The sequence below is a fragment of the Kryptolebias marmoratus genome, linkage group LG22, assembly GCF_001649575.2.
Source record: "Kryptolebias marmoratus isolate JLee-2015 linkage group LG22, ASM164957v2, whole genome shotgun sequence".
In the NCBI taxonomy this organism is placed as follows: Eukaryota; Metazoa; Chordata; class Actinopteri; order Cyprinodontiformes; family Rivulidae; genus Kryptolebias; species Kryptolebias marmoratus.
In genome coordinates, this window is record NC_051451.1 from 26,069,396 (window position 1) to 26,096,561 (window position 27,166).

The following is a 27,166-nucleotide window of genomic DNA, read 5'->3' on the forward strand; positions in this document are numbered from 1 at the left end:
GTCGCTCCGGCCGCTCGTGTTTACCTGGTGGAGCTGCGAGCACTGGATGAAGTTGATGGGCGGCTCGCTCTGCTTGCTCTTCAGCCGCAGGATGTTGTCCGCGTAGCCCCAGCTCAAGATGGCCGACCACTGGATGTCGGTGCTGTGCATGCTCCGCACACCTGCGGATAAAAAGAGAGCATTTAGTTTCCCCTCGCCGCCCATCGCTCGTTAACCCCCCGGGCCTCCGTACCCTGCTCCTTGCTGTAGATCATCATCAGGCAGAAGTTGCGGGACAAGCCGCAGATGGCCCGAGTCGGCAGAGCCAGCAGGGATCCGAACCGCTCGCCGTGCGGCTGGCTGAAGCACACCACGGGGTCCGGAGCGGACGGTGAGCCAACGTACTCGCCCCACTTCAGGCCTTTGATCCAAGGCAGTGGGCTCTGCGGGAAGAGAGAGGTCAGGTGAGCGTCCGGAGAAGGATCGGTGCGCGGCGGAACGGCGGCGCGTGAACTACCGGGCAGATGATTTCCTTCGCCTGTTCCCTCGTTTCCCTGAAGGCCAGCTGGACCAGGAGCCCCATGGCTGCCGGCAGCTCCCCCTCCATCATGAGCTTGGGCGCCGCCCTGCTGATGTGAGAGGCGCTGAAGATCTGCCGGGGCGTCTGGCCGTAGGTCTTGATCATGGTCTCCAGGGCTCGCCGCTGGACCGGGTCCTCGACGGCTGACACGTCCATGCCGAAGTAGGTCTGAGAAGAGTTCAATAAAAATAAAAAAACCGCAGGGAATGCTGAGTGGTTTGGATTGAAACGATGGTCGGGCCGCGACGTACCGCCGGGTGGAAGACGTTGATGGCCTGGACGGCGGCCTTGCCTTTCTGCTTGAGCCCGAAGACCAGGTCGATCCACTGACACAGAGTCTGGGAGACCTGGTCCGACTCCAGGGCTTGTCGGTGGATCAGGATGAACAGGCGGGGGTCGTTGCGGGCCCACGGGGGTAAGTTCACGTGATTCACTCTCTCGCCGTTCTGACGGACGCCGAAATCAAAACCTGCACCAGCAAAATAAAGATAAACAGATTCCAGTTTCAGGTCAATAATGAATCTTCATCTGACAGAGTTAGCCGTGGAGTTCCTCAGGGTTCGGTGCTCGGATCAATAATCTTTACTTTATAAATGCTTCCTTTAGATGAAGTTATTAAACACGATACTCGGTTATATTCATCCAAGAAGCCTGCTGAGATTAAAAACCTGTCTTCGAGCAGGGGTGTCCAATCCTGGTCCTGGAGTGACACCGTCCTGCAGGTTCTGGGTGCTTCTCTGCTGGGACTCACCTACTAAAGAGCAGATAAACATCTGAAACCTGCAGGATGGTGGTCCCTCCAGGACCAGGACTGGACACTCCTGGTTTAGAGACATAAAATTCTGGATGACTCTTAACTTTCTGGTTTTAAACTCAGACAAGAGGTTTTGGATTTTGGTAACGTGAAGAACCTTGGTGTGATTTATGATCAGGATGTTGTTTATAAATGTTACCAGTCGTCGTATCACTAAAACGAGAAACATCTTGTCCCAAAACGATGCAGAGAAACTGCTCCATGCTTGTATCACTTCTACGCTGGACTTTTATTTTGCTTTAATGTCTGGATGTCCAAAAAAAACCAACTCTTTAAAAAGTCTTCAGTTGATCCAAAATGCTGCTGCCTCTAACAACCAAAGCTCCATCTTATATTAAAGATCTTCTTGTTCCATATTTTCCTAAAGGAGTATTTCCCTCTCAGACTGCAGGTTTACTTGTAGTTCCTAAAGTTTCTAACATTTTAAATCTCACTTCTACATTACAAAGCCCTCGATAACCAAGCTCCATCTTATATTACAGATCTTATTGTTCCATATTTTCCTAACAGAGCTCTCCGCTCTCAGACTGCAGGTTTACTCGTGGTTCCTAGAGTTTCTGAAAAAAAAACAGGAGGCGGAGCTTTCAGTTCTCAGGCTCCTCTCTCCAGTTTCTGTCCGTGAGGCTGACACCCTGTCTACTTTCAGGAGTTTCCTTCTTGATAAATCCTACAGTTCGGGTCGGTTTGGGTTTCCTGAGCTCTCCCATAGATAATTAAAATATTTGATACAATCTGCTGGCTTCCTTAGATGGATAACTTTTACTAATTGGAATTTATATGTGGTTGTTGCTGAAATGACTTTTGTTGTGAACCATAGAAATAAACTGTCTAAATTTTGCATTTGATAGTGAACAAAAAGCAGCTTCACCTTCTCTGTTGACCAGGAATTCTGGGAGGTAGAAGAACTCCGGGATGAGCTCCTTCACATCCGTCATGGACTCGTAGGAGGACAGACGCCACGTGGTGTTCATGGAGTGAAACGTCCGGTCGGGGATATCAAAGCTCTGGTCTAATTGAGGCCAAAGAAAACCTAATTACAGATTCAACCCGCTGCTTGAAAACGTCTCCTTTCATGACCTTAAACGCCGTGGCCGCTGAATACATTTGCAGTCGCATGAAAAGGCGCCTCGGAAGATCAGATAGGAGACGGATAATAAAAGCAAACAGCTGAGATGAGAATTAATTAGCCGTAGGCTGTGAAAGCACACGGCAGGACCGCCTTTCTGTGCGACCCACCCTGGTAGGCGAGGAACATCTTGGTGAACGGAGGCATCCGGACCAGGAAGTGCAGCACGGTGCCGCTGTTGGAGTAGTGCGAGCCGTAGTGATAGGGCTGGACGGGAGGCATGGGGTCGTCCTCGCGAATGCCCTTTTTGTACTCCTCCTCCAGGTACTGCACAGAAAACGAACAAGGCGGTGAGTTTTCTCTCCCAAAGCGATCGAAACGCTCAGTCGGCCAAACCGTACCCTGTAGTTGTCGACGTATCGATCCTCTTTTTCTTTTGACTGGACCGCAATCGGTTTAATCAGGTTCCTGCAAAACAAAATGGAAGCCACGTTAAAACCAGAGACTGATGACAAACTTTCTTTTTGGTCCTGTTATGGCACACCAGACAAACCGTAAGGAGAAGATGGCTGCCTCTGTGTCAAAACGAGAATCCTGACTGTAGCATCAGAGTAGGAGGCCATATTGTTGTAATAATAACCTGTTTTTATGACCTTCAACCATCAGGACTGTTTGTGAATCGTGTGTGAAGGTGTGTGTGTGTGTGTGTAGGGGGGTGGGAGTAAGAGTATGTGTAACAGAAAGACAGACTGTAGACCCTGGCACCACACAGGCCCCCCAGGTGCCCCCCAGCCCCCAGGCCTTCCTGGGCAGCCCAAACCTCCTGACTCCCCCACCTGGGACGCAGAGGACACCCCAGGGACACCGCCACCCCAGGGAAGCACCCAATGCAAAGACCCCCCCCCCCTAACCGACCTGTAGATGCTGGCGTCCTGCAGGTCAAGCGTCTCGCTGGTGTAGTCGCGCAGGATGAAGGGGAACACGGGGTACTGCATCAGGTCGTTGAAGGAGCGGCCCGCGTGCTTGTTCAGGTGCGTCAGGTACTCGAAGTTGGTGATCTGCCCCGAGCCCCACAGCTGCGTGAGCGCAGAGATGTTGCCGTGCTCCAGCAGGTTGGGAAGGTCGGAGGTCAGGATGTTGTGGTAGACGTCGTCTCTGAACTGAAGACAGAAGACAGAAGACGGGTCGCCTGAACGTCTCGATGACTTCAACAACAGAAACACGAAGAGCCGCGAACAAGTCCGGAGTCCAACAAGTCCAGAGTCCAACAAGTCCAGAGTCCAACAAGTCCAGAGTCCAACAAGTCCAGAGTCCAACAAGTCCGGAGTCCAACAAGTCCAGAGTCCAACAAGTCCGGAGTCCAACAAGTCCAGAGTCCAACAAGTCCGGAGTCCAACAAGTCCGGAGTCCAACAAGTCCGGAGTCCAACAAGTCCGGAGTCCAACAAGTCTGGAGTCTTTTCTGACAGATTGTTTGTTTTCCTCTGGTCCGTTTCTCGTCTCTTTGTCTCGATGTGTCTCTTTGTCTCTATGTGTCTCTTTGTGTGTCCATGTGTCTCTTTGTCTCGATGCGTCTCTGTGTGTCTTTTTGTGTCTCTTTGTCTCTATGTGTCTCTTTGTCTCTATGTGTCTCTTTGTGTGTCCATGTGTCTCTTTGTCTCGATGTGTCTCTATGTGTCTCTTTGTCTCGATGTGTCTCGATGTGTCTCAATGTGTCTCAATGTCTCAATGTGTCTCTGACAGATCGTAAGAGGACGAGGACGAACGTCCTCTAGTTTCGGAGACGTCAGGACGTCCCGCCTCACCTTGGTGTTGTCGAACGCCAACAGCAGCGTCCTGCCATTGGTCAGGAAGATCTCCACGGCGTTGTCCCTGAGCTGCCACCACCGCTTGTGGACCTCCTTGATCTCCTCGTACGTCCAGGAGAACGAAGGGGCCTCCGTCTCCCCGTGGAGGCTCTGCCCGGACACAAATGGGGTTGAGTCGCTCGTTCGACGCTGCGCGGCGGTGCAGCGTCTGACCGGGGCTTACCTGGCTGTCGTGAGCGTCAGCGGCGTTGTCCTCCACGAAGTACATGCCGGACTTCCCTGTGAGGCGACAGAGAGACAGACTCAGTCCAAAACAGAGAGGAGGGCATCTTAAAGCCTTTCCATCCATGAGAAGTCATAAAGTCACGTGGTCGCTTAACCAAAATGGCGTCATTTTTGTTCGCAAACCAGCTGCGTCCGCTGCTTCTGTTTTTCACAGGGGCTCACGCCAAGCGTCGTGTGATTGGTCAGAAGTGTTCGTGCCGAAAAGCCGGTCAGCTTTTAAACATTTGAACTGAAAAAGAGACACGGGCGGCTCTTCGTTGCCGCGGCGGCGTCAGGACACCGTCAAACGGCGTGATTAATGGACACCTCAGGTGGCGGTGAGGGACGAGGACAGGAGAGCTGAGGAGGGAGGAGCTTCCTGGGAGTTCTGATCCGTCTCGTGGACGACGAACGGTGTGCGACCACGCGACGGCGAACCGACTTCGTGACTTTTCATGGAGGATGACGGAGATGGCGGCCGGCGTCTCACCCAGAAGGAGCTCTCCTGCCGTCTCTCTGGACGGAGCGACGCTGGTGCAGCGTCTGGTGAACCTGCGGACGCAAACAAAAAAACACAGGCGCCTTGCGGTAAAACGTCTGAGTCGGACGCGGCGGCAGGAAAAGAGGCTAAAAGCCGCACCTGATGGACTCGCTGGTGGCTTTGTCTTTGACGGTGGAGGAGAAGGAGGAGTGAGTTTTATCCTCAAACAGGAAGGACAGCGGCGGCTTCACCGGGTCTGAGCACAGCGTGGAGATCAGGTTAACGGAAAAGAGAAAATAAATAAAATAAAAAACGCTCGCCGCGGACGGTTCGGCAAACCTTCAGGCTTGCGCCGGTCTCGGAGCAGGTACTTATTCGGGATGGTGAGGTAGCACCGCTGCAGCCGCCGCCGCTCCCGGTTCGGTCCCTCGGTGGGGTCCAGCTGCCAGGACGTCGGGTAGGACGTCTGGTCGTACCAGACGGCGCTGAAACAGAGCAGAACATCAGCAAACATGGCGTCCTTTCAGGCCCGACGGCGGCGGAGGGTCGCTCACCGGTCGTGTGTCAGCTGCTGGACCAGCTCCTGCCAGTGGCGGCTGGCGCTCAGGTCCGTCTTATACAGACCCCGGATGTGCTGGATCACCTTCTTCCGCTCCATGCCTTGCCGCAGGGACACGCTCTGAGTGAAGTCAGCCGCAATCTTAGAAATGTCTTTGGACTTCCCGTCCAGCCTCTGGATCAGACTGCGCAGGAACGAGAAGAAAAACGGAGACAATTAAAGAAATTCCTCCTTTAACACCAAACAGGAGAGGAAAAACAAGCTCACTTCTTCTGAGTGTTGGCCATTTTCTTTTCCCACGCCTCTTTACTGGTTTTCTCCTCTGCTTTATACTTTAATTTCTCCTGTAAAAACAAAGAAAAATGGTGTTTTTACCATTTTATGTTTAGTTTTTTGGCTTTAGAAACACGGTGCCTTTTATCTGTATTGTTTTGTATTTTATTGAGCTGTAAAAACAAATAAATTTAAAATTAACATTCTTCATTTTCAACCTAAATAAATCTGGATTTGATGCAGATTTTAGACACGAGTCTACACAGCCTGAAACCTGCTTTAGGCTCCGAAACATCCTAACTGGCTCGAAGTTTTCTTCGATTATTTTACGTGTCGGGGGACAAAGAGCGAGTCTACGGACGAGAAACAAAGAGCCTGATGACCCTGTGGGGTCACCAGGGTCCGGTTTGGGTGGTTCCTGTTGGTGTCTCCGTGATCTCCAGCTCTCTCCAGGTTGGGATTGAGGTGCTGCCTGAAGCGAAGGAGTTTAAGCGTCTCGGGGTTTTTTCTCACGTGTGACGAAGGATCATGAACCGGTCCGCCGAGCTCTACCTTCCTACCCTTACCTGTGGTCTCGATCTTTGGGTATATTATAGATACAGGCGGTCAAAATCAGTTTTCTCCTCATTGAGAGGAGTCAGTTGAGGTGGTTCGGGCATCTGGTAAGGATGCCTCCTGGACGCCTCCCTAATCAGACCCTCCAGGATTTCGCGATCGCAACTATTAACGCAAAATCAAGCAAACCCCGCGAAATCGCAACTTTGTCCAAAACACCGCAACTTTCCTGCAACTTTAACCCCATATTTATTGTTTCTAAAGTGATTCGCCACCGTTTCTGTGGTCTAGTCTCTTCTTTGTGGGTTTGTGTAGCGTGGAATACAAAATAAGCCCAAATAACTCAGGAAGAAGACACGTGACGTCACTTCCTGTTAACCTCAGAATGCCGGGAGCGTGCAGGAGCTGCGACCGAAGCCAAAATGTGCGCTAATGCTTCACATTTGCCCACAAAGATTTCAGCAAACCAGTTTCCTCCCCAGCTGCAGCTGTTTTGCACGTCCTGCAGTGTAATCATGGAACATAAACGCATCGACAAACACTTTGTGTCTGCAAAACATGTGAGGAGAGCTGCAGACCAGGGACAATCCAGAAATGCTCATGAATGTCAGTTTAGAAGCTGTCAAAGTTCTCAAATAAAGCAGCTTTTGAGAATGTCAATGTTTGTTGGGAATTATCTTTCAAAACTAGGAAGTATTTTTGGTTTATATATTCAAAGTTATGGTTTTTTATTGATTTTAGTAAACTTTTAGAAAAATGCTCCACGAAATCAGGCATTTTAGCCGCAACGATCACAAAAAATGGGTGCGAAATCCTGGAGGGATTGCCTAAGGAGGTGTACTGAACATGTCCAACTGGGAGGAGACCCAAGTCAGGACACAACAGAGAGACCGTGTCTCTCGGCTGGCCTGGGAACGCCTTGGAATCCTCCTGGAAGAGCGGGAAGAGGCGTCTGCTTATCCCCCGACTCCGGAACAAGCAGCAGACAGTGGACAGTCGAGCACCTCGGTCCTGCGGCTGTTTTGTAAATAATCTGTCGTGGAACGGCGGTCGACACCGACCTCCTTGATGGCCTTGAGCAGGTCCTGTTTGTGCGGCACGCTGGGCGGGATGCAGCGATGGCCGCACAGCTTCAGAGAGGTCATGAACGCGCCCGCGGCGCTCTGTTCGTCTTTGCTCAGCTCGTCCTTGTGGTCGTGCAGCATCTCGTAGAGGTACAGAGACAACTTTGGGCCGTGCTGAGAGACAGCAGAGACAGGCAGTTAGAATTTCTCTCTAAAACTTCATCAAATGTTACTTTCTTTGGACAGAGGAGCAAACATGGCGGCGACAGAAGCCTCTCAGTTCAGTACAAACACTGCACAAACAGACAGGAAGTAAAACTGTGGGTTCACCTCCAGACCCGGGATGAGGCTCTCCTTCAGGATGTCCATGTGTTTGGGATCAAACACAAACTCAAGCGCCTCCTTCCTGTCGCTCAGAGGAAGCGCCGGGCTGAGCGTGTGCACCAGGAGGCGACCTATTTGGACCCTGAACGTGTCCCGGCAGGACCACAGGATCCTCCTCCACTGATGGCTTGGAGCTCCGCCGCGACCCACGCTACCCTGTGGGCGCACAACGCCAACAGCGGCTTAGTTTGGACACGTTACAGCGTTTAAGACACGGAGACACTTCGGGCGGGTCGCTGCAGTACCAGGCCGACTTTGATCCCGTCCATCATCAGTTTGAGGACGTCTTTCTGAAAGCTCTTCTTGTTGGCCGGCGGCAGGGTGAAGGGAATCGGGGAGTGTGGCACGGAGGAGGAGGAGCTCTCGTCGTGAGGCTGGTCGCCGGGCTCGGGCGTGAAGAGCTGGTGGTCCGGAGAGTCCGGGATATTCAGCAGGTCGAATAAATCCTCGCTCACGTCTGAAAGACACGTTCAAACAGCAGCGGGGTCAGGCAGCAGGCGGCGAAGGTCAGAGCAGATCGATCAGAGATAATCACCGTAGTAAATGAGTCTGTTGACGGCGAGGACCACCAGCCGCTGCAGCCGCTGGATGAACTCCGTTTCACTGGCACGGATCGGGTTCTCCTGGCTCATCCTCCTCTGCATCATCTGGTGAAGCTCGTCGCTGGCGACAGAGCGCATCCGCATCAGGAGCGAGTCGGTCTGGGCCAGGGAGAACCGGCGCCGACCTGCGAGCGGGAGAGGTTTCGGTCGGTTACAGTTCGGAAACGGGCGCCGGAGCCCCTTGAGCTTCTCCGCATCTTACTGGGATTTTATGAGACGGACCAACGTGAAAGCAGAGCAGATTTGTGAAGCGGAAAGAAAAAAACGTTGCTTGGTTTTTCAAAATAAAATACATTTAAAAATAAAAACCTAAAAAGCTCGGCGTGGATTTTTATTCAGCCTTTAATCTGAAAATCCAGCATCTGAAGCCTCCTGATTAGTAAAGAGAGTCCAGCTGTGTGAACAGCATAAATCCAGCTGTTCTGTCAGTTCCTCAAACAGCATCATGAAGACCAAGGAACACCTTAAACAGGTCTGAGACGTATAAAGCCGGGTTAGGTATTAAAACAATACCCCGAGTTTCGAACATCTTATGGATCTCTGTTCAATCCATCATCTGAAAATGGAAAGATTACGACACAACTGTTACCAAAACATGGCCGCCAACCTAAACTGACAAGAAGAGCTCCACGGGGACTCAGGCGGGACAATCTGTCCACAAAATAATCCATTATTTGAAGTTTGACACGAGCCAAGCACCAACCCCACAGTGAAACATGGTGGAGGCAGCATCATGCTGTGGGGAGGCTTTTCTCCAGCAGGGTCAGGAAGGCCGGATGGAGCAACACACCCAGGTTCTCAGCCTTTCAGCCACGTTCCCACCTCCAAAAAAACCCCAACTAATTAAACTAATTAAATTAAAATAAATTAAAAACATTAATTTGAAGCTTTTAAAACGTTCCATCAGGGAAGCAGCCGTCTCCTGTCACCCTCAGTCAACAATCAGCAGAAAAACTTTCATAAATATGAATCAAAGTTCATCAGATCGGACAAACCTGATTCCCAGAAACGAAGTTTCTCACACTTATCACGTTCGTCTTTCATTAATTGTCTTATTTTGTTAGTCAGTCATGAGTGGAAGTTACAGTAAACTAATTAAACTTTAATATTTAAGTGTTTTAAATATTAAACATGCAGCCAGAGCGACTATCAGACGGTTTAATTATGGTCTGTCGTGTAAAATCTTAGTCAAACTGGAAAAGCTCGTGTTTCTGTTATTTGTTTATGAAAACAGCATTTCGTGAAGAGAAAACTGCGTCACGCCGGCGCCAGCAGCGCTCGGCGAGCGTGCCGGGCAAATTAACCCCCGAGGGCGAGCGTCGGGGGGCGGGAAGCCATCGCCCCGGCTACCTGCATCGCAGTGGAGCGTGTACGACGAGGGGGCGGGGCAGTCCTGGGACAGGAAGCTGAAGGGGGGGGCGGTGGGGATCTGACCGTAGGAGCAGTAGTGCTGGCGGGGGATGCGGGGGATAATGGCGTCTTTCACGGCAACGGGACCTTGGAGGGGGGAGGGGTCAGGATGAGGACAGGATGAATGAATGGCGGCGCTCAGCACGGACAGAACCGGGCCGGGCCGGGCGGCGGCGGCGCTCACCTGCGATGCTCTTACGCTTCTGATGGACGGCGTGGTGCGGAGAACTGGGTGCGTTACCGGAGCCGCTCAGCTTCTGAGGCTCCTGGTTGGACGTCGTCTTTATGAACTCGACTGCTGATTGGAGGACTCTGAACTGCAGGGCGACGGCCATTTCTGGGCGGAGACGAGAAACGCCATCAGGTTAGAGGCTTAACCAACAATTCCTCCATTTACTCATTTCTCCAACTGGAATGAACATCTCTCCATCTGATGCTTTATTTTCCTTTCAGCGTTTTATGAAATTGTTCTTCTCTGTAGTTTCTAACGAAAGTTAATAATTAAAATAAAATCCTGACGCCATAAGAGACTGAAATGTTCCGATCTGACCACATCTGTCATCTTAATATAAACATAAACTGTAAATATTTATCATATTTATGTGATCGTAACGCTTGTGTCTGTTAGCAAAATATCTCAAGAACCATTTGAAGGAATGATCTTTTCACGGGAACGTGATTCTTTCGGTTCTGATTGTGGAAACCATCAAAAAATACATGTTTGTATTTCTGTATATAATCAATTAATCCACAATAATCAGTAAATCTGTCATGTTTAGTATAATTTACCGTCTCCCTCACAGTTTTTTTGAGCTTTATGGCTTCAAAATGTGACTTAATAATGACTTAATCCATTTTATATCCGACCTGTGTGGCTTTTTGAGTAATTTAATTGCAAAACTAGATTAAAAAAATGTCAAAAGAGGCTTAAAAATAATCGTTTTACGTGCACTCTTTGTTTCTTTTCTTAATATTTATCCATAACTGGAAAACTCCACAATTTCTGGGTAATTTTTAAGCCCGTAGAAACTCTGAGCTTCTGTTCAACGATCTAAAGCTGAAACTTTAAATCAGATCTGATCGACCTGCATGAAACTTTGACTTTAAATAAATCAAGTTGTAATCCACTTAAGTAAAAGTAATTAATACAGGCAGCCTAATGCAGCAGTTTGGAGGATATTGATGAAACCTTTTGAGCCGTTTCAGTAAAAAGCCAATAATTACATCTCGTCATAAAACAGCTGGATTTGACGGCGAAGATGTGGCATTCTTTTTACAGACAGCAGATCCACGAGGAAGCCATAAAAACATTCCTGATTTTGATTTTATTTTGCGTTTCGGGAAGCCGGCCCTCACCCTGCGTGCGGCGCATCTTGCTGGTCTGCATGAAACCCAGCAGCGTGATGAGGTCTTCGATGATGCGGAAGTACTGGGACCCCGAGGAGCTGCAGGAGTGGATGGTCACGGTCACCAGCATCTGCTGGATGTCACACACCAGGAGCTTGTAGTCGTTCAGGGGGATGCTGCGCAGAGAGGACGGAGAAGAGGTCAGAGGTAAGAAGATTAGGGATTTATTTCTTGGTTCAGCGGAGTTACCAGTTCTCCATGCCGTTCAGGGTGGAGAGCGTGTTGAAGAGCACGTAGAGCAGCCCGTGGTCCAGCAGGACGTCGGCCAGCTTGGGGCAGGCGTTGACGAGCTGCAGCAGCATGCACAGGATGTTGTGCACCAAGGAGTTCTCGTAAAGGGAGTTCTCGATGAGACCCAGCACCGGGATGATGCAGCGCTTCCTGAAGGGCGAGATGCTCTCCATTTCCTCCAGGTCCAGGCTGGAGGGGGGAAACACGAGGGAGGAGGAGGAGAAACGGCTCAGAGACAAACAGGCGGGCTACTTCAGACGTTATTGTCGGGAGGACGGACTCACTCTTCCTCCAGGCTCATCGGCCGTCCAAACAGCATCTCCAGGAAGCACTCCAGGAGCCCCTGGCTGCCTTGGTGGATGTACAGCTGGTTGGCCAGCAGTGAGAAGCCGTGGTCCTTCAGGAACTTCTCCTTCTGCTCCTTCTGAGCTCTGCTGAAATACGCGTCCAGCAGCTGGGAGAACAGATCAGAAGACATGAAGCCTGCGGCCTCATTTACGACCCAAAAAAGATCTTTATACGCGTTAAAATGCAAGAGTTTACAACCGGTTAAAGCAAATGTCTTTAAACTATCAATTAGAAAGGTCAAAATAAAGTAAAACAACAAATATTGATCAAAATTCATCCGTTAAAGTTACTGAAATCAGTTTAAAATAAATCAAGCACTGTGAGACGTGACTTTCCAGCCAAAAAGTCCAAATATTTCTTTTTGGAGCTGAAATATTTACAGATTTCTGGGTTTTTTCAGCTCTATTAGGACTGTTTTTCGAGTCCGTTTGCTTCTTTAAGGGGCGCTGAAGGAGCCTTATGACCGTTCCGTTAAAAACGTTTCTTCTGCGTCTCGTCGCAAAGCTTTGAAACAAAAACAGCGCAGATTACACCTCGAATCGAGATTAGCGTGGGAGCTAAAATAAACGGCGAAACAGTCGAAGGAAACCGCCGCAGCTCCGAGACGCTTCGCAGCAGAAACGTCATTCGAGGTTTAAACAGGTCGCAGGAAGTTGGACTCTACGTGTCCGAACTGGCGTTTTGATATCTTTTTAAGTTTTTACACAACTGCAGCTCAAGTTTTATGATATTCACAGATTTTTCCAGCAACGTTCAGCTGACGGTCGACGATGTCACTCTGAGGTTTGAGCTGTCTAAAATATTCAAACTCTTCTAACTCCCACAACTCTTTTAGGCACTTAAACAAATTATACATCAAATTAAAGGTAATTTTGTCTCCTTTCACGCTGTGAGACTTTCACTTCTTTAGGACTTACGGTTTTCTCTCAGATCCCCACAGAGTACAGCGAACGTAACCAAGGCTGCATAAATTTTTAAGATCCGACTCGTAGTTTCCGCACAGCAGCTGATTGAGGCTGCCTTTCCAGTCTTCATCTCCGCCTGCCTCTCATGGATTTGGCAGTCAGGAAGTAAGAGACGCAGGTGTGCGGTCGCCGTGGTGACCATGGCGGCAGCTTTAACGTTTCTCAGCTTAGATTATAACAAAGTCGTGTTGGAGTTTTCGGGCAGCAGCTGCTTCAAAACGTCTTCCTTTTTTAACTGATTGTTCCTTTTATCTATTATAACTTATTATCTGTCTGTTTTAATATCTAATACCACTGTTACTTGTAAACTGTTTAAACTGAAAGATGTCTCGCACTAAGGTGTGAAAGTGTGGGGTTATTAACGAGCAGACACCGACCTTCATGACTCCTCGCTGGATGAGAGGCGAGGAGTGGTTGACCAGGACAATCAGAGCCTCCGGCTGGATGAGTTTGTCCATCACCTCCTCGAGCATGAGGTCAGGCAGCAGCAGCAGGACGCCCCTCAGGAGGTCGTAGAGTCCACAGCAGACCAGCACCAAGCAGTCCTCTGTACTGGACCTGAGGTGAACACCGTCAGCGTCAGAGACGTAGGACTGGTTGGATAAACGTCACTCAGGATGGACATATTCGGGGCCAACCTGTCGTTGGACTCGGTCTTGCTGTGCGTCCTCTCGTAGCCAGGGGAGTAGGTGTAGCTCTCCCAGTCTTCGGGCACGGAGCCTCGGTCGGCGGCGCCGGGCCAGCGGGCGGCCGCCAGCGAGCCGTTGGGAAACGGGAAGGCGAGCCCCAGGCTGGTCAGGTTGCTGTGGCTTCTCTGGAAGGACTGGATGCCCTTCAGGCTGTCGGGGCGGCGAGGCGCCTCGTCGCTGGCCCAATCCAGCCGCTCGTCCGACTCCGGCCCCCCCACGCTGCCCTCTGCCAGACTGTCCCCGTCCGCCGCCTCGTCTCGCTCCTCCTCCACGCTGATGGACGGGGTGCGCGGCGCCGCGACCTCGGGGTCGCAGATGGTCTTGGCCGACTCGCAGCTGCTCAGGAGCTGCTCGTCGCCTCCGACCTTCTTCAGCGTCTCCGTGCTGCCGAGGGTTTGCCGGGACGTCAGGGATACCCCGTCCCCTTCGGCCGCTTCGCCCGAGCTCCCGCGTCCGAGCCGGGGGGTCAGCAGCGGCGAGGAGTAAGGGGACGGAGCCAGGCTAGGGGGGCGTAACGACTGATCTTCGCCGCCATGTTCGGGGAACGGAGCGTGCGGATGGCCTGGAAAACAAAAAAACAGTCAGGTCGAACTCTTTGAGCTTTAGAAATAACGCAAAACTAAATACTTGTTCAGGAATATTAGCCAATTAACGCTCAAGTCCTCGGTCCTCTAATCCACACAAGGTCATAACGATACGTACATAAATCACAGAAATGTTTAAGATTCTGTTGAAGCGTCTCGAAGGTCTTAATCTGACGAGGTTAAGACCCGTCTCACAGGCGATCATGGTCGACTGAAGCTGGGTTTGTTTGGCAGCGTCTGTCCCGCCTTCAGACGGAAGGAAATGGGTTTGGATGTTCTAAAGCAGCGAGGCCAAAACTCGCCAGGAACTGGAAGCCGCTGGAACGCCATCGTCCCAGTTTTCCACACCGCCACGGGCCGAGAGGATTAAGGAGACAAAGACCGAGACAAAGTTCCACCAAACCAACTGTCAAACATGGTGGTGGTAGCATCATGCTGCAGTTCTGGTAGGCGGCAACAAAATAGATGGAGAGCCTTGAAAGTCTTCAACATCACCTCAGATTGAATGCTGAAAACTCGGACACAACCGGGGGTTCCCAAACACATCAGAGCTAGCTTCTGATTGGATAAAGCATCAGAGCTGGCTTCTGATTGGATAAAGCATCAGAGCTGGCTTCTGATTGGCCGGGTCTATACCAGAAAACCAGCTAATTCAAAGAAACTTCTGCCACAAAGAGCTCAAACCTCAGCCAGAATCAAACCAGAATCTTCTTGACGGAGACAAAAAAAGGTGCATTTACCTCTAATTTATCTCTAAATTAACCTGTGTGGATTAGAGAAAACCACAAAAAAATTCAAACTTGTGCACCTAATTGTTATTAATGTTGTATAATTACTACACCTGAGAAAATAACATTTAAAATAAAGCATTAAGACTCCGAAATGAACGCCATTCATGCCCGTGAGTGTCAGCAAACCCGGACTCCTGCAGCCGACACACCTTCATGAGGAGCGTCAGAGAAAACCGTCGGGGACAGGGACACCACGGAGCTGCTGGCAGACCGTCCTCCACTGTGTTGTCTCAGGTACATGATGGACTGCACCTTCTCCTGGTACAGCTTCCCATCTGACAAACAGAGAGACAGTAGAGGGGGTCATGGCGTTAACGGCGGTGCTCCGAAGCAGGGGCGCGCTCCGCTCGGCCGCTCGCTCACCTATGTGGAGCGAGAAGAAGAAGCTGGACGGCGTGTGGCAGACGTAGGTGTTGGTGGGCGGGTGGACGGCCAGCAGGAAGTTACAGATCAGCTTCAGCAGATCCATGTCCGGAGGAGATCCCAGCACTTCCTGGGTGATCCTGATGAAGGACAGGCAGACTTCCGGAGGGATGGCTGTCAGGTGCTCGTCTCGATGCTCCTTCAGAAAAAAACGAAGCGTTCTTAGTCGCGATGAGCGGCGCCGAAGGAAAGCGCCGCAGCCGGAGAACCTACCTGTAACACCTGACAGGTGAGCAGGAAACGATGCACGATCTCAGCGTTCAGGAACTGACGGATGTTGTAGATCTGATGGGGGTGGTGCATCCGGATCAGGATCTCTAACGCAGCCAGGAGCGTCTCCCACACGCCGCACTTACGACGAAAACACAAAAAACAAGAAGAAAAAAGTTACACTTCCTGATAAAACTCTGCAAACAAAGAGCAAAACATTCAGCTGAAAGCTAAAGGAAGGAAAACGCCAGCTAAAAAGGTAAAAGAATCAAAAGGCCAGCTAAAAAGGAGCAAAACAGAAGCTAAATATAACAAAATACTTGCTAAAAATCAACAAAAACTTAGTTAAAAGTAGCAAAAGGCTAACTTATAGACAAAAGTGGCAAAATGCTAGCCAAAAGCTAAAAATTCCCAAAGCTAGCAAAAACATAACAGAAGCTAAAAGTATCCAAAGGCTATATTAGGTTTTGAAAGGCTAGCTTGAAGTTAAAATTAGCACAAATGCAAGCTAAAAGCATCAAAATGCTAGCTAAAAGGGTAAAAGGAGCAAAACAGAAGCTAAACATAATAAAACATGAGCTACAAATTGACAAAATCAAGATTTATCAAAAGGCTAACTTATAGATAAGAGTAGCAAAAGTTAGTTTAGCTGGTAGTTTACCTTCAGCTGGTAGTTTACCTTCAGCTGGTAGTTTACCTTCAGCTGGGAGTTTACCTTCAGCTGGGAGTTAACCTTCAGTTGGGAGTTAACCTTCAGCTGATAGTTTACCTTCAGCTGGTAGTTTACCTCAGCTTTGGCCCATATCTTCCAGTCCAGCAGGACGTCAGACAGAAGCCTTAAATCCTGAACCACGGCGACCGACTCGGCGTCCAGTCGGAACTGTCCCTCGTCTCCGAGGACGAGGACAGGTCCGCTGCAGCAGCCGTCCAGTAAAGTCTGCAGAGACAGAACGAGGCAGAAACACCGTCACCCGCCAGCGGGGGAGTTTTAATACCTCACAGGAGCGCCGTTGGACCTGAGTGACCCAGAACCAAAGATGGAAGCAAAAATAACAGTTTTTAAATGAAATCAGACCCTGAGCACCTCGTCTTTACGTCTCTGGGTCTGCGGTCCTCCACCGAGAGGACATAACCAGGATATAAACACACTCGAAGCATCACGACAGGCTCAGCGTGTTCCCTTCCCCGTACAGGAACAGAACCCTGAGCGTGCAGCGTCGCTAATCAGCGCAGGACCTGCGCCCACAACACAGGATGGAAAAAGTCTACGGCGAGAAAAAGCAATCAGAGGTGCGCCGAAACGCCGCAGGGGCCCGGCGTTTCAATCAGGATCCATTTCAGCCCAGGACCCGGCGCGCAGCGAGAGGGTCGAGCGGCGGGGAAGCCGCCGAGCCCGGCCCGGATCCGGCACACGGCGGCGGCGAGCGACGTGTAGGCTTCGAGCGCGAGGTGTGACTCACTTTCAGCATGTGATATCCGACGGTACATTTGGGCTTGATGAGGACCTGGTGGATCATGGAGTAACCATGGTAACAGTCCATCTCGTGGATGCGGTGCTGGTTGTGCTTGCACAGAGACAGCAGCACTCGGAGGGCCAGAGCCTGGGTCTTCTCACAGTTACTCAGCTCCACCGTCTGGATGCAAGAAACGAACCAAAAAACAACAAAAATTAGCCATTTTCACCTAAATTAATGAGCCGAAGTATTAAAATAATCAAAAGTGTCACGCAGCCAGAGAGGCTGAAGATCCAACCTGAGCGAAGAGGAAGACGAAGGTTCCTGTTCCTCCGATCTTGTGCAGGACGCTCTGCAGACCGCGGGTCTCCCCGGGAAGCAGGGCCCTGAGGGCGCCGGGGTCCAGCACCACGCTCTGGACCTCTTTGGAGCTGAAGGGCCGCTGGGTGACCACCGTCTTGGTCTGACCCCTCAGTCTGATGACGGGCTCGTAGATGGTGTAGACCCTCGGGCTGCTGGGGGCGTAGACCACCGCCAGGCTCTCCTGCACGCAGATGGAACGCGTTCCTTCAGCCGAGGCAGCCATTTTAGCTTTTCACGGATCAAAACGTTCAGCTCATTCAGGAGGCTGGTGCTCCAAAAACATCCTGTTTGGAATCTGCTTCATTTGTCTTTATGCTACGTTATTTTAGCTACCATGCTGCAGCTTTTAGCTTTCAGCTAACTGTTTTAGCTACTTGTAGCTTCTAGCTAGGCTTTTTGACAGGATGAGATTTTATTAATCCGTTGCAGGAAACTGTCGTCTAACAACAGCAGTGACATCTGACAGAAACAAGCTAGCTGCTTTTAGCCGCTTTTCGACTACTTTTAGTTAGCTTTTTGTTACTTTTAGCTGTCTTTGTGCTGGACTTCGTGTTTTGTTCCTTTTAGCTCTAGTTAACATTTTGGTAACATTTAGGCTATAGTTAGCATTTTACTACTTTTAGCTTTGACTAGCGTTTTGCTACTTTTATTCTATAACTAGCATTTTGCTACTTTTAGGCTTTAGCTAGTGTTTTGCTGCTTTAGCTAGCATTTTGCTACTTTTAGGCTTTAGCTAGTGTTTTGCTGCTTTAGCTAGCATTTTGCTACTTTTAAGCTATAGCTAGCAATTTGCTGCTTTTAGCTTCGACTCGCATTTTGCACCTTTTTGCTATCATGTTTCTGCTTTTAGGTTCTAGCTAGCATTTAGCCCTTTTTAGCTCTAACCACCCAGTTTCAGCTTCTTCAGTATTTTCTGCCTAAAATGCAGCTTCCTGGTTTATTTTTTTTTACCAGCGTATCTTTAATCAATAAACGCTTCCATATTAAAATATAAAAATATTTTTCGGTTTCACCTAAACGGCTGCAGCTCAAATATTTTAGCCGTTTCCTGTTTGGGGATAAAATAGTCCCTGTTATACTCTGGCAGCAGCGTGTTTAACACCTGACAGATGCTCCAATAAACAAAAAACAACCCTAAAGACATTTTATTATAATTACTGAATGAGGAGAACGATTCTTTTTAAACCGCAGTTTTGAAATAAAGACTTACAACCAGCGCCGTTGTGTCTATGTCCTTGTTCCGCATCAGAATCTCCCTCACATGTTCGGACTTCAGACCTTCCTGAGACACAAACTTGGAGAATGACCCACTCGGCTTGCCGTACTTGCAGGGCATGATTGAGGTGAGGTCCGGTCCGCGGGAGTACAGGTAGAAGGCCTCCTCGGATCCAATTCTGGAGCCTGACAGACACGGAAACACGGCATTTTTAATGTTTCATCATCAAAATATTCCATCAATAATCTTCAAAGTAAGAGCGTTTGATGCGACGCGAGAACCTCGAGGTTCCGCGTGGCACTTTGAAGTTTTATTTCATCTTTTCTTCCTGCAACATTATTTTTTATCCTTTGGAGCCCAAGAGGCTTTTTATCCGAGAACTGAACATAAAAAGTCGCTGGAAAACAACAAAAAATACAAAATAAATGAATAAAACGCACAAATTAAAGTGGACATATCACCCGTCGCCATGATAGTTGTCAAAATACAAAATTATTTAAATATATTTGATTTCTTTGTATATGTGTGTCATTTATGATAAAATAATGACTAAATACAGATCATTCACTAACAAGACTCGTAATAAATGAGCGAAATCTGCAGAATCCTGTTTTGTTGCCAACAATTCTGAGTTGTAAACAAACGTGAGGAAAATTGGCTGTTTTTCTGACGCAATTTTTACAAAAATAGTGATGAGTTTGAGTCAAATTAAACCCTAAAACAATCATTTAATGATGGAGAAATTCTGTTATCTTAAGAAATGACGGCGTTAAATCTGTAGAATAACGTCTCAGATCGAAGGCTGTGTTGAGGATTAATCTCAGCTACTACCACGCCAAATTGTAGCTAAGGTTAGCTGGCTGTGGTGGCCATCTTAGGTCAAGCAGCTGCAGACATACATCTGATTATTTCCTGAAGGTTTCATTAAAATCTGTCCAGGAAAAGACTCAGAAAGACTTAAATTCTCGTTTAATCCGGAGTGGGCATTGGGGATCAGTCTCAGCTACCACCACACAGAGTTTTAGGTCTTAGGTTTTACCGGGACTCCTGGTTGCACCACCAGGGGGCAGCGCTGAGTCGGAGCGGAGACTCACCGTTGAAGAGGAGCACGGTGCCCATGCGCCACGGTGCGCCCGGCCTCAGCAGCTCCTCAGAGAACGGCGAGCAATGACCCAACATGCAGAACGTTTTGTTGCTGTCAGACGACAAGCTGGTCTTCCTCGGCAGGGTGAAGTCCAAGGACACCTCACATTTCCTGTAGGGAACAAATATATTTTCATACGGTTTTATGAGTTCATCAGAACCGAACCGGAGTCGTGTTTCAGGCGGGAGCGCTCACCAGACGCCGCACAGCCAGACGACCACGCGGCCGTGGACGTTCTTCTTGCCCTCCGGCTGCTGGCTGTAGGTGATGCTGAGGTGCTGCCACCGTCCGCGCCGGAGCAAACCGTCCCCGGACCCGGCCTGCGCCAGCAGCCCCGCCTTTATCTCGTCGTTTGGATCGATGCATATCCTGTCGGGGCAACACACCGAAACGTCAGGCCGCTCCCCGAGGGAACTGCGCGCCGCTGGAGCGCCGGCTGGAGTCACGGTTGGAGTCTGTGTCGCCAAATCTGAGCCCAGCGTTTGCAAAGTTCACTAAGCCATGGTTATTTTTGTGTCGACTGCTGGTTACTTCCTGAACGTTTCAGTAAAAAGAGATATTTCGCTAACAGACAGACGGAGCTGATAGTTTTAACCGCAGACGTGGCGCTCAGAGTTTAAGTTCAGGAACAGCCGCAGCAGCTGGCTCACCAAATTTCAGCTCAATATTTGTAAAAACTGTCTGGGTTACAGGCATGATTTGTGTCTGATAAGTTCGCCCTGCTGTGGCGGCCATCTTGAACCGTGTAGGCTCCAGATGTCAGTTAGTTGTAGACGTCAACCCAACGATTAGCTGCTGAAAGTTTCATTAAAATCTGTTCGGAGGATCATGATAGATGCCGCTAACAGCACAGACGGGAGTGATGATGATGATGATGAAGAGAAACAGGAAGTCGTTTTTCTGGTTTTCTTGGAAGCGCGGTCTGAGCGGGAGCTCACCTGAAGGTGAGGGAGCCTGAGGAGAAGTCCGCCCACACTTGAAGCATCAGCGCCTTGGAGCCCATGGACAGAATATGGACGAGGCTTTCCTCGGACTTTGTCCCGGTCGGAGCGCCGCCCGCCGCTGGAGGACTGCTTTCTTCTGGGAAAACAAGGCAGAACCGTTTCATATTTATGAGCACGGAGCGGAAAACGTCCCCGCCGAGGACATCTGCATCTCACCCTCGTCTCCGGCGCCGTCCCTCTCCTCCGGAGCCGCCACCCTCAGCCACATGGAGGCGCTGAAACCGCTGGCCATGTGGGGCCAGCAGTTCTGCCCCACCAGGGGGAGGTGGAGAGGGGCGGCGTGCCACGGCGAGGAGCGAAGGTGGCCCGGCCGGCACTCCCCGTCCCCCTCCCTGCGCCCCGGAGACAGCTTGCCCTTCCAGAGCAAGCCGACGCTTTTCCCTCCAGCGGCGCCGCTCTGCCTGGAGGCGGGAGACAGCGTTCCCGGGGTGGAAGCCCCGAGGACCACCGGGAACGTCAGGAAGTGGAGAGGCTCCACGTTCATGTTGGCTTCAATGATTTCTAAGATACCCTTGAGTAAAATATCCTGTCGAAAGATAAAAAAGACAAAAAGCAACAAACTGGTGATGAAAACTATAAATAAATGAAGCATCAATTCCTAAATAATTCAAGATTTTTCACCAAATTTTAGCTCAATATCTGTGATTAGCTGCGGCAGCCATCAGTAATCTGGTTTTTGTTGATATATGTGTCTCTACTTCTATTTCTTTTATTAAAGAAATAGAAGTAGAGATCTTCTGTGAGGCTCTCGCTGCACCGTTTGGCGTTAACTCTGATAAAATAAGTATTAAATGTGGACGCATTTTAAAGAACCACAGAGTGAGGGAGGGGGAGGGCGACAGGAAGTCCTACTGGTTCTCGTTTCTGTGAGTAAAAGCTGACAGCAAACGCGTACGCAGAGCGGCGCCGGGCGGCTGATATTTACGGTGGGAGGCGTCTTCTCCAGGAAGAGGCGGATCAGCAGAGCCAGCTCCTCCGCCGTGATCCGCTGGCTCACCATAGCAACCAGCAGCTCCACCAGCACCGCCTGGCAATCTGAACGCAGACCGATATAAAGAGCAGATTGTAAGAAGCGGCTTCCATTCGCTCCGCCGTGCTGCACCAGAGCGCCGCGGGCTGGAAACTCGCAGCCCGACTCGCTCCTGGCTGAAAGGAAAAATATCATAAAAACAATCCATCTTCGATTCCCGCCCCAAAATCCCAACATAACGTCGTGATGAAGAAATAAATGCAGACAATGAGGGTTACAGCTGTGGTCACCAAGGTAACCGCACGCTTGTGTCTCTCACTCCCTGACTGCTGAGTTAACAGGAAACAAACAATGGCCGACGGGTTCATTTATTCGAACTAAGGAAGCTGAAAGTCCAACTAAAATGATCATAACTCTCTGAATTTTTACCCGATTTTCACAGTTTGGTTTGTTACAAACAGCAGAGGCGGAGTTACGATACAGGACGCTTTCACACAATAAAAACACGAGCTTTCATGCTGAAATATTTTGTTTTATGCTCTTTAACAAAGACAGATGTGGTATGGTACATTAATAAATGTATAAATTAATACATTTTATGTTTTAATAAAGAAACAAGTTTGTTTATTTGAGTTTATTTCACTCTCTCAGAGAATCCTGAGCCTTCTGGACACGCCAACAACAACAATTTCTCCATATTTTTGTGTGCTGTGCCTGCACACACACGTGCACAGTTCCTTTAAAGGCCTGGAAGAGTAATCTTTAAACCAGGGGTGTCAAACCCAGTGACGCAAGGGGGCCAAAATTAAAAATTTGGTCCTAGCAAAGGGCCAATTATTAGTTTTAGATGCATTATGTCAAATCATTCATATAGAAATATCAATAACCTTTTCCCAGTTACAGATTATACAGAATTTAGAGCAAACACATAAATAGATCAAACTTCAAAAAGCTCATCATTAGCAGTCATTTCTTACTCACTCAGCTTTTAAATTATTTTTAACATTAAAACAGATTTTTTTTAAAAAGCCATCAACAAAAACCTGATCATACAGAAATTAAAACTATATATTGTTGGTTTCTAAGTCCCTGTCAAGAGAAAACTTCACTAATTAGGCTCAGTTTTTTTAAACGAAATAAGAATCAGAGACTCGATCTGAACCAGACTGGAGGGCCGGATGAGATGTTACAGAGGGCCGGATCTGGCCCGCAGGCCTTGAGTTTGACACGTGTGCTTTAGAAGCTCCGGGTCATTTCAGGGGCTGGAGAGTTGATGTTCACTTCCAGGGAGATGCTGAGAAAAGTCCACTGGAAGGCTCTCCTTCATCTATACGCCTGTGATCGACGCCCCCTAATGGTCGGGCGCATTTCGGTTTCGTGGAGCGAGTTTGCGCCTGTCGGCCACCGAAGAAACAAACAAAAAAACTGCAAATCGGATCTTTGAAACTCCTAAACCGTGAGCGGCAGAAGACGCCGACGGTCACGCACGTTACCCTTTATGACGTGACGAGTTTAAAGACTCTTCATCCTCCAGGTTTGTTGACGCTCGGCTCTGAACTCCCAGGGAGAGGCGACAAAAACGCCTGAAGTTCGATGTATGATTTCTATACGTACCCAATGAAAATGTGGGAGTAAGACAAGTTTGTTTGACAAAGATCTGAACATCTTGGACGGCTCAAAAGTCAGAACAAATCTGTAAAAATCATACAACTTAATGTGACCCGATTAAACGTTAAACGACGTCTCTGCAGTAAACTACGTCTGAGCTGTGGGTGCAACGAACCGCTACGTCCCAACGCGGCTTTCCTGATTAAGCTGCACAGCAAGAAACACAAAAAAATCTAACAGAATAAAAGAACAAAAGTCCTTCAAGGCTAATGGATCGGCTGCAGATAAGCAGGTAAAAAAGAATAAAGAGTTTTTTGTCTAAAACAAAGCTGAATCACATATTTCCTGATGGTTCAGTCTGTGGGAAAACTGACGAGACTTCAAGAGTTTTCCCAGGAGTTACTAAAAGTAGATCTTCTAAACTAACACTTGAACTCTGGAGGCCAAGTTTGGACGACGGGAAGAAACAGAAAGAGCTCCAGAAGGGAACCGACCGACCCAGAATATAAATCCCTGCGATGCCGGGGGTGAAAACCACGCCGTGACGTGAAAACGGAGGAAAATAAGACGGATCAGATGACGAACCTGTGAAGGACGGGTCCGTCTGGCTGAGGATGTTGTGAAAGCCACATAAGATGGTTTTGACTCCTCCCTGTGGGAAATCAGAGCAAAGAGTTCATTTCTTAATTTTGTTGTTTTTAAAGAACGATGAAGAGGAGGACGAAGCTGTCGGCCTGACCTGGTCGTACAGCAGAGCAGCGTTGCGGCGGTTGGCGTGCACCGCGCCCAGCAGGCTGTGAAACACGTGGCCCAGGACCTCCAGGTCCGGGGAGCCGGCGGCGAGGAGCTGCAGCTCCATCGTGCAGATCTCCGGGAACAGCAGCACGCCACGCCCCGGCCCCTCCGCCGCCGCTGCTGCTGTCGCCGCCGTCGCAAACTCACACAGCCCGGCTGGCTCCGCCTTCCCCCCTGAGGAAACAACAAATCAGCGAGTCATAAAACAGGCGGTGACGGCGCTGCAGAGACAAGCAGCGGGGGAGGTCCTGAGGATTTACAGCCGCGCAGAGCGCCGGGACCTCCTCTTATTAGGTTAACCTGCAGCTCGCCACCAGGAGACACGAACACTCTGCTTCCTGTTTAAACCGCTTTCCCTTCAACCACCGGCAGAATTAACCAACCGCTCATTAGGACCATTTCCAACAGCTGGAATAAAACATCTGCAGTTCACGTCAGATAAACACAAACCTCATAATCTTACAGGAGGGACGTAAATCGACCCGTTTCCTGAGTTACGGTGAATCCGGACCGCGGCGCCGGGGCTTCGATTGCAAATAAATACGTAAAGAAATAAAACTGGTAAATAAATCTCATAGCTGCCAGAAGTGATTAGGGTTCAAACAAAGCCTCCATTTTGTCTTGTAGTCTTTAAAAAGCTACGTTTCTTTTGTTTTTTTTTTATTTGACGTGTTTAAAATCGTGTTAAAATAAGAGAACCTGAAACAAATTAATGGTGAAAGACGTTAAAGAGCCGCGAGTTCAACCCTGACGGTAAAAAAAAGGTAAATTAAATGAAATCTCAGCTCTTTTTTTGGTTTGATTTAAAATAAGAAATAATCGCAGAAACATCTTTTAACACGGACAAACTCAAACCGCCCCGGAGCTAAAAAATCCACGACAGCTCCTTCGGTTCGAAGCTTTTAAACTGAAAAGACACAAACTGTTATTTCCTGCTGATCATGTTTGGTCTGCGGGGGATTTAAAGCTAAAAAAAAAAAGCAAAAAATTAGCTTAGAGTTAAAAGTAGCAAAAGCTTACAAGCTAGTTCAGAGTAGCAAAAGGCTAGTTAAAAGCTAAAAGTGGCAAAAAGCTAGCTAAAGGTAGCAGATTGGTTGCTAAAAGCTAAAAGTAGCAGACTCAGCATTCGTCGAATTAAAAGGAAAACAGTTTTTTATTTTATCTACAGTTCATATTTCAGGTAAAATCCCTTTAATATTTGACTTTTAGTTAAATTAGAGATCAGTTAAGAATAGTTCTTTATAACAAACGTCATTTCAATAAGACGTCAAAATTTAAAAAGAAAAAACGGCGAAAAGCGACCCCCGTGGTTTTGGAGACTTTGGCGCCAATCGTTCTGCAATTCCTGTCCTCAGCGTGCCGTAAGCCCCGCCCACCGGCAATTCCACGCCACGTAACAGTCCTGTTGGTTAAATTAGATATTCTAACTCGAGTGTTTCCTCTCCCCTAACGACTTTTATCAGCTCCAATTTCGACGTTCGGCTTCGTTTCTTGTCTTGTAACTAATAGCTTTTTACTTTTAGCATTTAGCTAGCTGTTTGCTATTTTTACCTTTAAGCTTTAACGAGCTTCTTGTTTGTTTAAGAAACATTTTGCTTCTTTCAGCTTTCAGATGAGTTTCAGGTTATTTTTTTGTAAATTTTCAGCCAAGTCATTCAGCTTTCACGCTGCCACTTCTGTAACCGATGAGTCATTAGAAAACTGAACTTATCTTTTCCTCTGAGGTGATTTCAGCGCGAGAAAAGACAAAAGAAAAAAAAAAACGCTTCAGTGGTTTTTTTGTTTCCGATCTTCCCCCCCCTCGGCATGAATCTAACGTTTAAAAACTGGTTTTCTGTGACGTCGGAGGCTCCGGGTGAGTCAAGCCCTCCGTCTGATTGAGACTTCAAGTCACAAGATGAAGCTTATGAGGCCAAAGAGTCTCGCTGCCGGCGGCTGGAAAACAATGGCTCTATTCTGAGGGCAATCAGGCTGCGTCGTTAACCTGCGAGATTACAGCCGAGCGGCCCGGCCATTTTCCGCCCTGTCATACGTACGCAATAAAAACGAGCAACGTCTTATTGCCAAATGTCTCCCACAAGCCGCCAAAGGAGGATGTTGAGTTTTATTTTTTTTTAAGCTTCAACAACAACCAGCACAGTTCTTCGCCGCAGAAAAATAAAACTAAACGTGCAGCTCAGCTTGAAATGAGCGAAAAATCTGCAGAAACACAGAGAGGGAAACAAGATTTCCCAAGACCAAAGAGTTCAGAGGTCGAGAGCAGCACATGGACCCCCCCCTAACCCTAACCCAACAATCAATCCAGATTAGTCTGATGACGTTAATCAGCAACAACAACAGAGCATTCCTGAAATAAAAGTAGTGAATCTGAATGAGAAGCCTGAGCAAGTCGGCGAGGCGGCGTGGACCTACCCTCTTCCTGTTTGGCCATGTCCTCCGGGTTGCTTTCGCTGTCTGCGTCGTAGCCCTCCTCCTCCCCCGGGAGCCTGACGCTGCAGCTCTGCACCTCATCCACCTCCTCAGAGAGATCGCCTGCTGGGGCCGCCCCCTCTGCAAACACCTGGAGCTTCTGGAAGCAACAACACAAAAATAAATAACAACCAGGACAACCGACAGCTCACCACAAAATCCCACTTTTAACGCTCATGTAAACCCAACAGTGGTCTTCCCACTGATGTGAATAAAAGACGAGGGGAAAAAAGTCGAAGGTTTTGGTCATAAGACGAACATCAGCTGACCTCGCAGCCCAGTTCCTTGTTGCGTGCACTCACAGCTCGCAGGCAAACCCACACCGGGACACATAAAACGCACTAAAGCGTAATAAAATAATAACCAAACTAGGCATTAAAAGACAGGAGAACAGAGCAACACGTGGTGAGTTAATGATGCGGATCTTTGCAGCACTTTTCTGTCCTGATTAGGTGAACTTTAGGTTAAGGAATTAACCCCGGTTCTCTTTCAACATTCGTTTCGGTATCTCACTATGGGACACGCCCCTGCGCCTGTCCCCTAGAAGCTCTATTACATTACGCCAGTCCTGACTGGCCGACAGAAGTGACGTCAGCTCCAGGAGGAGGGCTTCCTCCCAGCATAAATGCCTGACGTCACGCAAGTGATCTTCAGTCT

General features: G+C 48.8%; 1 protein-coding gene across 3 annotated transcripts in view; it reads right to left on the reverse strand.

The window, feature by feature from the left end:
• lyst (lysosomal trafficking regulator) overlaps positions 1-27,166 on the reverse strand; it is a 59,847-nt gene that overhangs the window by 5,319 nt on the left and 27,362 nt on the right. The window contains exons 9-49 of one of the 3 annotated variants that reach the window (XM_037973494.1): positions 26,453-26,609; positions 23,985-24,214; positions 23,831-23,897; positions 21,593-21,702; positions 20,824-21,193; positions 20,602-20,740; positions 19,859-20,032; positions 19,614-19,774; positions 18,514-18,704; positions 17,239-17,484; positions 16,947-17,120; positions 16,274-16,423; positions 15,490-15,627; positions 15,217-15,415; positions 15,003-15,128; positions 13,428-14,040; positions 13,167-13,347; positions 11,761-11,930; positions 11,435-11,665; positions 11,195-11,361; positions 10,023-10,175; positions 9,779-9,925; positions 8,362-8,553; positions 8,072-8,283; positions 7,773-7,982; positions 7,440-7,616; positions 5,818-5,894; positions 5,546-5,734; positions 5,331-5,476; positions 5,151-5,247; positions 5,001-5,062; positions 4,470-4,525; positions 4,244-4,396; positions 3,355-3,599; positions 2,841-2,907; positions 2,610-2,766; positions 2,242-2,382; positions 811-1,028; positions 497-727; positions 233-422; positions 25-161 (exon numbers count right to left, since the gene is read on the reverse strand). In XM_037973494.1, coding sequence (XP_037829422.1) covers positions 25-161; positions 233-422; positions 497-727; positions 811-1,028; positions 2,242-2,382; positions 2,610-2,766; positions 2,841-2,907; positions 3,355-3,599; positions 4,244-4,396; positions 4,470-4,525; positions 5,001-5,062; positions 5,151-5,247; positions 5,331-5,476; positions 5,546-5,734; positions 5,818-5,894; positions 7,440-7,616; positions 7,773-7,982; positions 8,072-8,283; positions 8,362-8,553; positions 9,779-9,925; positions 10,023-10,175; positions 11,195-11,361; positions 11,435-11,665; positions 11,761-11,930; positions 13,167-13,347; positions 13,428-14,040; positions 15,003-15,128; positions 15,217-15,415; positions 15,490-15,627; positions 16,274-16,423; positions 16,947-17,120; positions 17,239-17,484; positions 18,514-18,704; positions 19,614-19,774; positions 19,859-20,032; positions 20,602-20,740; positions 20,824-21,193; positions 21,593-21,702; positions 23,831-23,897; positions 23,985-24,214; positions 26,453-26,609 — 7,251 coding nt within the window. Of the gene's footprint in view, positions 1-24; positions 162-232; positions 423-496; positions 728-810; positions 1,029-2,241; positions 2,383-2,609; positions 2,767-2,840; positions 2,908-3,354; positions 3,600-4,243; positions 4,397-4,469; positions 4,526-5,000; positions 5,063-5,150; positions 5,248-5,330; positions 5,477-5,545; positions 5,735-5,817; positions 5,895-7,439; positions 7,617-7,772; positions 7,983-8,071; positions 8,284-8,361; positions 8,554-9,778; positions 9,926-10,022; positions 10,176-11,194; positions 11,362-11,434; positions 11,666-11,760; positions 11,931-13,166; positions 13,348-13,427; positions 14,041-15,002; positions 15,129-15,216; positions 15,416-15,489; positions 15,628-16,273; positions 16,424-16,946; positions 17,121-17,238; positions 17,485-18,513; positions 18,705-19,613; positions 19,775-19,858; positions 20,033-20,601; positions 20,744-20,823; positions 21,194-21,592; positions 21,703-23,830; positions 23,898-23,984; positions 24,215-26,452; positions 26,610-27,166 lie in introns of all 3 variants that reach the window. The other 2 variants (XM_025007641.2, XM_025007642.2) reach the window with 2 other exon arrangements.